This window comes from Octopus bimaculoides, chromosome 2 (genome assembly GCF_001194135.2).
Source record: "Octopus bimaculoides isolate UCB-OBI-ISO-001 chromosome 2, ASM119413v2, whole genome shotgun sequence".
Taxonomy (NCBI): domain Eukaryota; kingdom Metazoa; phylum Mollusca; class Cephalopoda; order Octopoda; family Octopodidae; genus Octopus; species Octopus bimaculoides.
In genome coordinates, this window is record NC_068982.1 from 16,642,690 (window position 1) to 16,653,413 (window position 10,724).

The 10,724-nt window shown below is 39.5% G+C and overlaps 1 protein-coding gene across 1 annotated transcript in view; it reads left to right on the plus strand.

The window, feature by feature from the left end:
• LOC106884207 (uncharacterized) overlaps positions 1 to 10,724 on the plus strand; it is an 83,212-nt gene that overhangs the window by 70,215 nt on the left and 2,273 nt on the right. Inside the window, exons 6-7 of the mRNA XM_052975739.1 lie at positions 3,983 to 4,377; positions 10,192 to 10,302. Of these exons, the coding sequence (XP_052831699.1) occupies positions 3,983 to 4,377; positions 10,192 to 10,231 (435 nt within the window). The 3' untranslated portion in view covers positions 10,232 to 10,302. The remainder of the gene's footprint in view (positions 1 to 3,982; positions 4,378 to 10,191; positions 10,303 to 10,724) is intronic.

Below are 10,724 nucleotides of genomic sequence, written 5' to 3' on the forward strand. Positions count from 1 at the left end.
CTATGACCTCATCAGTGGTCCTTTGCTTTCTTCTTTCTTATATGTGTGTCCCTCCTTGCTAACGATCAGCCATTTTGTATTTTGTATTCCTATTGTATGTGTCTACGCATGCGTATCCCTTTATGTGTGTGTATGGGGAGTGCCTGTATTATCTGTATCCTCTGTTAATACATGTTCGTTTGTTTTGTTTTTATTTATTTATTTATTTGTTCATGTGTTTATACCTACTTTTTTGTTTTGTTTTTGTTTTTGTTTTTTTGTTTGTATTTAATTTTGATTTTAATTTAATTTTGTTAACGTATGTAGTATTTAATTTCATTTGTTTATCTATGTATTGTATTATATTGTATTATATTGTATTATATTTTGTTCATATTGTTATCGGTTTATGGGGATTTTATTGTCATATGTTGTGGTTTGTCGGGGGGGGGGTGTTAGTGTTCCATTCCAGTTTCCTATTCAGGCTAGGTTTATCTTGTATTATGTGTGTAGTTTCTGTAATTTGTCTAAGTGCTGCGTCTGTTCTATGTGTGGACAAGCTTTTAATTTCTATGTTGTTGAGTGAGCCTCCGTGTTCCTGCTCAGCATGCTGGTACAGAACTGATGAGCTCTTCTCTTCCTTAAGTTCCCTGTAATGTTCATTTACCCGCTCTCCTATGCTCCGTGCTGTTTCCTCTGCATACGTCGTTGTCTTGTTACTGCATCGTCCCTCTGTACATCTTATACTATAGACCACATTTCTGGTTTTACAGTTTGTTTGTGGGCTAAATCTACATACAGTACAGTTCCTATCAGTGCAGGGGTTTCTACTAAAAGAGTAGGTTCTACTGATAAGGGATTTGATAGGGTTGCCTGGCTTTTCAACAACCTTAATTCTTAGCTTAAGTTTGTCTAGGGCCCTTCTAAAGCGGTACGCCAGTTCGCCTCTAGGGGTGGTGTCGACGAACATGATGCTCTGGTATTTGTGGCTATCATACCATGAGTTGGCCTTCCCTATATTCTTCTTAATCTTTTCAATGGTGTTCCATGAGTTGCTCCTATAGAGCGCGTTACGTTTGATGGTTTCAAATTTCTTCATAGTTACTTTGTATACTCTGATCTTTTCTGTAACCTGAGAACTGCATGCGGTGAACGAAATGTTGTATATGTCCCTTTAATTCTGTAGGGTTGCACATGCAGGACACATTTCGCATTACTCTGACGAGGTCTGCCATCAATATATTGAATTTGGCATTGTCCGCAATAGCTGAGTTCCGGTGGATCAGGTATTTAGAGGCCATAGGTTCGGCATAGTGTGAATGAAGGATTCGGGTTTTATTATTCTCAGTTTCCAGCCAGAGTTCAGTATCTAGTACAGGTAATCTATGGTTAGGGTGTTTAGTAGGGTAGTCTATCGTAACCATAATACTCTGGTGGATGGAGTTAGCTATTTGCTGGATGCTCTCCATAGTATCAGTTTCTATTTCTATTTCAAGAGTACGTTGATATCATCGACATATCGAGAGTACATATTGACGAGTATGGAGTTCTGTGTCAGGCGTTCCTTAAGCCTTCTGTCCCACCATACCATGAACAGATTGGCCACATCACCGGCGATACTAACACCGATGGCTGCCCCCTCGTCCTGAGCGTATATTTTGTTGTTAAACTTAAATGTGTGGCCTTTTAGGGTAACTCTTATACTAGCTCCTAGTGCATGTGCGATCATTTTCTTTACCTGACGAACATTAGCGGGTGTCTGTATGGCTCTGATCCATCTGCTCCATCTCTCTATAGGGGTCTTCCTAGCCATAGAAGTAATTGTGGGTGGTCTACCTCTTAAACGTCTACTAGGGCAGAAACTTCTAAGGTCGTGTTTATTTAGATATACATCGTCACATGTCAATCTAAGTAGGAGGCCCTGTTTTTCTGTGCTGACATTGCGGAACTCCACTTCACTCTCGTTGATCATCTCCACGCACTTTTCCACCGCAGAATCCACGTCGATAGATGGATGAGGTCACAGAAGTGTGACGAAAGAACTCTGGCCGAAATATGATTAATGTAATGTAATGTAATATAAACCTGAAGCAAATTAACACCAAATATACAGTGCGTGTGTTTTTATTGGCTAAACTGGCAACATGACCATCCCCAAATACAACAACATTTTATTATTATTATTGTTGTATTTTGACCTGAAGATTAGCGATATTTTTTAATAGAATTGTTTTTCAATCGATTTAATCGATTTGATTATATTTTATTATCTGTTTGAAAATTTGGTTATGAAATACGTGTCGTCGTTTTATTATTTTATGAATATTACTTTGTATTTTATTATAGTTCTTTTTAGTGTATTTACCTACTAAATTTTTCTATATGTGACTGTGGATTTTCATGGAAGAATTCATAAACTTAGGTTCTTTTCTCTCAACTATATATATATATATATATATATATATATATATATATATGTAACTCAATGTCGAAACATATTGTTTTTTTCCTAGGGATATTCATCCAAGCGTACACCGGTTTAGTTCTATATCGATTAATGATACTGGAAATTGCACATGCGCATATGTGCAAGTGTTTATCGATATTAGTACCTTACACTTTTGACATTCCAGTTGTCGCTATAAACAGAATCATTCTAATCCAAACACCAAGAATAAACTTAAAATGTCATATCATAAGTTACAGATTTAGTCGGATGATATATACTAATTAACTTTAGTAGAGTATTTCCGGAACTCAGAGGGGTCTCTGCAGAAATAACGTACATTTTAATCTGGATAACATCTCTAATAGGAGATTCGAAATATATAAAAATATATCATATAAATTTTTCAAGGATATAAGGCTATCAATCAATATCGAAATTGAACATAACTTCTTCAAAATTTTGGGCATCAACCTAGATCTGAAAGCAGGTAAATATAAACCCTACCGTAAAACGAACACTAACAACGTAAACAATAATCATCCAAGAACTATTATACATAAATTAGTTGAAAATATATTAAAAAGAATTTCAAATCACTCGACGAATGGGGAGATTATTAAAGAGAATGTGGATTATAATAACATCCCAGTAAGTAAAGTCGGATATAAGCAAAAATTCACAAAATAAGATTCACTATAGTGGTATTCACATTGAAAGAAATGAAGATAAAGTTGAAATAATTATAGATAGAATATGATATAAATTTTAAAAAAACTTGAGGAATCACTTAGGGAACGTAAGTAAACCAAACACATATAAAAAGAACAGAAACAGTGAGGAGCCAAAAAAAATCAATGATAATAAGTTAGGAAGTAAGCCAAAAAGAAAAACACTATGATAATAGTAATTATGACTATATTAAAACAAACTAAAATGGGACAATACACAACAAAAAGGTAAGAATTGGGAAGCTCGGGTATCTCACAAGTATCCAGCATCATGATCAGCTACATCATTTGTAAAATAGTTGCATTTAAGCAAAATTTCTAATGCGAAATGTAAAGTTGGACAATTTACTTCCGACATTATAAATGTTATTAAATTTTAAAAACAGTTCTGTCCTCATCTTAAAACAGTAAATAAAAAAAAGTGGTGGAAAGATGATAGCGGGATTAACTCTAGCTTTGCATGAGTTCTGGTGTATCATACTCGCAATGTGTTCTTCGTAATCTGGCAGCAGAAATTCTTTTTTCATTCTATATTCTTTAGCTATTAAAGAACCGCAGAAGTGAAACCATAAAATTATTTTAAAATCCACCATGGCCACAGTCAAATGACTGAAACGAGTAAAAGAGTAAAGAGTAAAGAGTAAAGAGTATTCTGCTCTTTCGTTAATGCAATAGTGATAATATTAATTAATTTTGTTTTATTATAAGCAAATTTCACAAGAAAATTAAAGTCACTAATCAGCATATAACATTTGCTGCTTAATTATATTCATGAGGAATGTACACTTTGAAATATCGCTTGTGGAATCTAATTTCTTTTTTACAGAAAACACAAAAACTGACGAACCGAACAATGATCCACCAGAATACGATGAAAAATCTGGAACCACATCTGCTTTTGAGAAACCTTTGGCTTCTGAACATCCTGAACAACCTGGATATCCACCGCCACCACCATATACACCACTACTCGGATATGAACCACAACCCGGATATCCACCACAACCCGGATATCCACCACAATTCGGATATCCACTACAACCCGGAGATCCACGACAACCCGGATATCCACCGCAATTTGGATATCCACCACAACCTGGATATCCACCACAACCCGGATATCCACCACAACTCGGATATCCACCACAACCCGGATACCTGTCACAACCACCACCTGTGCTACAACAACCACAGCAACAACAACAACAACAGTCGGTTATTGTAAGCAAATATTATTTCTTTTCATTTTACTCCTTACTGTTCTACAACCATTTATCCTAAACAGAAACATTATGTTTGGCAAGTTTTAGTCATCAAAGGGTGACTGTACTAGGATGAGGTGCATCAGAAATGACATCGAATACATAGCGAGGTGCAAACAATACGGCACCATTTCGGTGCTGTTTAAGTTGGAAACTTTCGCTATGAAACATTCAATGACCCCATGCAAAACTAACTAAATCATCACGTACCACTCCCACAAACATTTTCTCCAAAACACAAACACAACCAACACCTTCACTATCACCAGAATCCCCCAAACGCAGACAACCTAAACAAGAACAGACACTCACACAAAAATCTAAAATTGCAGAGTTTACACTCACAGCACACACAAAAACAACAAGCCCATCACCACTACAGTCAAACAAACAATTAAACAACCCCAACACAAAACACCCAACTTCATACTCATCAGAACGGACAACAAGGAACTGATGGCACTCATAACACAAAACACAGATGCTGAAACAGGGGTGGGGGTGATATTCGAATCGAACACATTTCGCGTACCAGAAGATTTACTTCTGGTGCGAATGTCGCTCGATTCCTACACAAAAATCGAGTGAGCTTTCCGGAGGAGGTGGGAACTCCGAAGGTGAGACCCACATCGAAGTTCTTAAAGGGATTCCCCAAAAAAGACACCCCAATTATGAAAATCGAAGCACTCGACCTTCACAAGCCACTGGGAGGTAAGTATTCCCTTCACTTCTCTCTTTAGCTTGCAACATGACCATACTAAAAGTAGGATTTTTAGATGTGTGATACCTGGGGTCACGCTGGAAGCAGGAACGCCTGCTCAAGTACCTCAGGCGCTGAGCGCTGTGAATGACAAAAACTTCAGCCGAAATTCAGGATGCCCTTGTCGTCTGCAGGAGGCACAATTCACCCGGTTTAGATGGTCTGCCCTATGAACTTTGCGTAAATATGCCAGACTTGTTCTCTGATCTTCTCGAAGCGCTCTACTGCAACTGGCTGCAGAACGAGAGTATTCCCAGTTGTGTGAGCCGGGGCGTGGTGACGCTGATAAGGAAAGCCGAAAACAAGAGGGATACATTAGATAACTTCAGGCCCATAACTCTGCATAACACAGAGTTTAAAATTTTGGCCAATGTTTTAGCAAAGAGGATGGCACATGAAATCATGGACTTGGTTGGGGAGGCGCAATCCCATCTAGGTCCAGACACGACAACCTCCACCACATGCGCTACATCATAGAAAGAGTAGGTTGTAAATGTGGCTTCGGTGATGATCAATTTAGATCAGTTGAAAACATTCGATAGGGTCGACCATCGATATCTGGAGGCTGTTCTCAAAGCGGCTGGCTTCGCCCCGTCATCAGAGGTTAGGTCGCTGCAATGCACAGCGGCATCTGCTCCGTTTTCAAAGTTAATGGCCACCTCTCGGAACCGTTTCAGATCGCCCGATTGGTCCATCAGGGGTGCCCTCTCTCCCCACTTCTGTACGTTTTGACTCTTGAGCCTTTACTGTGGAAGCTGGAGCTGCTGCAGGGCGTCCCACTCGAACCGGGATGCTGGTTAGCTGTGTCGGCGTATGCGGACAACATCACCGTGATGGTGTTGGACACCTCAGAAATCGAGGTGGTCGGCACATCATTGCAGGAATATGAAAAGTTGACTTGAGCTAAACTTAACCCGGAAAAGTCGGTCGACTTGCAACTCGGCACCTGCAGAGACAAATCCATACCGTCCAACAGCGTTGTTAGCCGCTTGACAGACGGACACATAACGTTACTTGAGGGTTGGTTCGGATCAGACCTCCAGGTGGATAAAAATTGGGACGATGTGACAAGCAGGGTAGCTAGTCTCGCCTAGAAATGGGCTGGAAGCTATCCCTGAAAGATCGAGTGGAGGTGGCGAATGTGGTCATTGCGTCCGTCATCTACTACGGCTTGACCGTTGTGCCTTCAAATTCTTGTGTAGGGGACAGACTCCATTGGTTTGGCGGACCATCTGCTGCTAACACCCTCTACGCGGAAGGCTTGACATGCCGTAGCTAATGATGCGCATACAGGCGCTGAGACTACAGTATCTCCAGATATTCTGCCTAAACGGTGACAGGTGGAGTCTCCAAGACTGAGTTGAAGTCTTGGGTTAAAAAGTGACCGAGGTGGAGTGGCTGGCATCTGGAATGTTGCGAGGCACTCACTGCCGTCTACCAAACGGGCATGGCGATGAGTGGAACATCTACTCTTGAGATCTATAGAGGGTTAGTGGAGGGAAAGAGTGATGAAACATTTGGGGAGACGCTAATTTGTTCAGGGGGATTTTCGAACCCTGGACGATGGATAACTTCCAGAAATGCCTAGCTTGGGGCACTACCGGTTCGAGATAAGCTCTACAGGCACAGAAGTGCTCTCAGACGGACTTGCCCGAGATACGCGCGGAGCGATGAAACCGTTCTGCACGCACTCGTCCAGTGTCCTTATATTACTAACTTGTAGAGTTATGTTGAACCGCTGTTATCACATGTAGGACGGACCCAGCTATCGGCCGATTCCATAGTGAAGATCGATCCACCGCCTTCCATCGATCTTGAAGGGCAGGCAATTTTCCTCTGTCTGTTTCACAGTAACGAAAGAGGTTGTATGGTGGACCAAGTTAAAAAGTACTGAAGACAGACACTTTTCTTTTAGGCCAATCCCTCATCAACTTTTCTCAAGTTTCACCGGGAAAGGAAGATGGAGGTGGAGAGAGAAGTGCTAAAAGAGTGAATGTAGCGAAATTGGCACGTGTGAGTGAACCTACTCTAATAATGCGCCTGTAGGCTAGTGAATTTGAGAGGGAGAAGAGTGCTCTTCCCAGATGCCCTCGAAGCGTCCAGTGGTTCCGGATTGGTGCGTTACTTGAACTAACTACAGGTGGTTACTCCGCTTCCTATTCGGGAACTTTCATTGATTTATTCTTTTGTTGGATATATATGGTTTATGCTTTCTCCCTTCTCGGAGAGTATCCGACACTGTAGGGAATCAGTGCTTTTATCAATATTAAATTACAAATTTAAAGATACATAATTTATGTTAAAACTTGTTTTAGCTAAAGCAAGCTAATTAAGCTATTTGGTTCATACCTCGAAAATTGCTCTAATCTTATAGCAGCCATTTAACTTCGATTGGAGCACAAACCGAGTTCTCTTCAAATACTCTTTCCTGTAAAGTTCTTTCATCATCTGTTCATTCATTTTATCTTTTTCAATGATACCCAGGTACTTATATTCTACCTTTCCGACTTCCTTTATAGTTTCACTACTTTACAGCTTGATCCATGGCTTTTACTGATTTTCCCCCTTTAGAAATCACCACACTACATTTCTCGATCCCAAATTCCAAGCCAATATCTTTGCTAATCATCTGCACAGTTGCCGCCAAACTCTCAATTACTTTCTCAGTCTTATCAAATAGCTTTAGGTTATCCATAAACCACAGGTTGTTTACTTTCATCCTGCCTAGCATTTACAACACACGCAGTATGCAGACAACAAATAAGAGAGGTGATAGACTGTCCCCTTGAAAGATTCACCTTGTGATATTTACCTTTCCCAACTTATCTCCCCATGCTGTGAGTTCAGTTCGCCACGTTGCCATTGAGTTTTCTGTTCTAACGTTTACACGCTATTTGTTCCGATGGTAGTAGATCGATATCATCTAGGGACTTGTAGATGCTGTTTGATATGATGTCCGTCATTAGTTTCCATATCAGTAGCAAACAAGAAATTGGTCGAAAATTTCCAACTGCATTCCCGTTACTTGGGTCTTCCTGGCATAGTATCGTTCTTCTTATTGTCATACAGGCCGGTACATGAATGTCACTACTCAGTATTTCGTCCATCTGTCTTGCAAATTCTCCTGAGCAGAGCTGTCAAGTTTTTAAGCCAAAACCCCTGAACCACATCTGGGTCAGGCACTTTCCATTTAGGAATTCTCCTTCACTGGTCTCTAAACTTCTCGGTTATTCTCAAATCCTCCTGTTGATACTCTTCACTCTTCTCTTTGAGTATCTTTAACCACCCTGCTACAGTTTCCTTTTGTTTTTTCTGAGACCATATGTTTAACGAGAATATTTTGCTTTCTTCAGCATCAGGCAAGACTTTTTCACCTTTTTTCCTTCCCATCCAGTTCCTGATAGACTCGTTTCTGATTTTGTTCGAAAAGTCTGTTTAATCTGTATTGCTCAATTCTTTGTTCATACACCTTAGTTTATGTGCTTTTGCTTTCAACCTCTGTTTTAATTGCTCAATCACAATAATCATTCCATTTCTCTTCACCAAGCACTTGTCTCTTAATGCTTACTAGTTCAACTAGAGACAACCATTCGTTCTTTCTGATGACTCCCGCTTGGTCACACAGATTTTATTCACTTAATTCAAATAGGCCTCTGTCGCCCCATGCCCCGTGCATTCCTTTCCTATATATCCTAGCGGGTACTTCATTGTTATTTCTCAGATTACCCAGAAAGTATCACTCCATTAAAACCACATTCCTTTCTTTCGTCCACCTTCTTTTAACAGTTGTTTGATGATGACTGGGCCCACGCTGCTCACTCGTGGGGCAGCTGCCGGACGAGAGACCTCATTCACCCCGATTTTATTTGATATTTCAGCATTCTTCATGAGGGTTATCGAATTTTAGGTTGCACAACCACCAGTATTTTTTCCCGTGGCACCATCACTGACATGATCTTCACCCTATGATATAGGCTTCTTGTAATCCTGGTTTACTTTTTGGAGTTTCCGTCTCCTACAAGGGGTATTATTATTATTATCATTATTATTATTATTGTTGTTGTTGTTGTTGTTGTTGTTGTTGTTGTTGTTGTGGTGGTGGTGGTGGTGGTGGTTGTTGTTGTTATTATTATTATTAATATTCATATACACCCAACAGATTAGAATGTTGGAAAAGAAAAGCGTCCTAACATCGGGCTACAAAAGTAGCGTTAGATGCCAAAGACCCCGTCATTGGGTTACAACAAGTAACCTTAGACGCCAAGAACCCTCCTAAGTATCCTACCTGTCCCTAATAACACTGTTTTCTGCAGCTGTATTAAACTGGGTTTTATGCCTATTTCCTCTATCCATCTCTTCAAATCTTTAGGATACATCTTACACGTACTTTCCATAGTCTCTGTAATTCAATAGCTAAGACCTGTTACTTTGCTATTTTTGTAATACTTGTAATATTAACTCTTTTATCATTCGGGACTGTAAAGTCAATTATTTGGTAGTTTCTATTCTCTATTCTCTGTATCTACTACTACTACTACTACTACTACTACTACTACTCCTACTACTGCTGCTGCTGCTGCTGCTGCTGCTGCTACCTACTTAGGCCTTTTAACTTCTATTGCTCTCTCAGTCTGAATGTTTAAGTCCCACAACATCTTGTACTTCCTATTTTCTAGTACTTTTCTAGGATCATGTTCATACCATTTATCAGTATGTTCAAATCCTGCTCTTCCTTGGATTGCCATGCCTTGTGACACTAGCAGTTATCAATAGACTTTCTACACGTTATTATTAGTATTATTATTATTATTATTATTATTATTATTACTATTATTATTATTATTATTATTATTATTATTATTATTATTATTATTATTATTATTATTATTATTCATTGTCCTACATCATCATCGTTTTCATAATAGTTCTCATCATCATCATCATCATCATCATCATAATCATCATCATCGTCCCATGAGAATTATGTCATGTTTTTGATTTCTTTCTTTTCAGATACAAAACCAGCAACCACAATATGTTGACAATAAGTTAACTGCAGCAATTCTTGTCACAGTTTTCTGCTTTTTCCCAACAGGCATTCCTGCTATTATATTTGCATCTAGAGTAAGTAAAATGCAAACATTTCTTGCAAGAAATTCTATTTATTTTCATACGTTTTATTCAGTCGTGGCTGTACGGTAAGAAGTTTGCTTCCCAACCACATGGTTCCGGGTTCAGTTTTACCGCATGTGGGGCAAGTGCTTTCTGCAATAGCCACGTGTTGATCAATGACATGTGAGTGGATTAAGCAGATGGAAACTGAAAGAACCCCGTCATACACACACACACACACACACACACATACACGCATACAAACACACGCATATATATATGTATGTCGTGTCACATAGCTAGCTAGAGGCGATGGCTTCTTGGAGCTAATTCACGGCAGCTTTCGTCCTAATTTTGGGACTGCCATGTTGGCTTGGCGATAACTATTAATTTCCAGTACCGCTGCCGTAGTCTCCTTTAGAGAGACTTAGAAA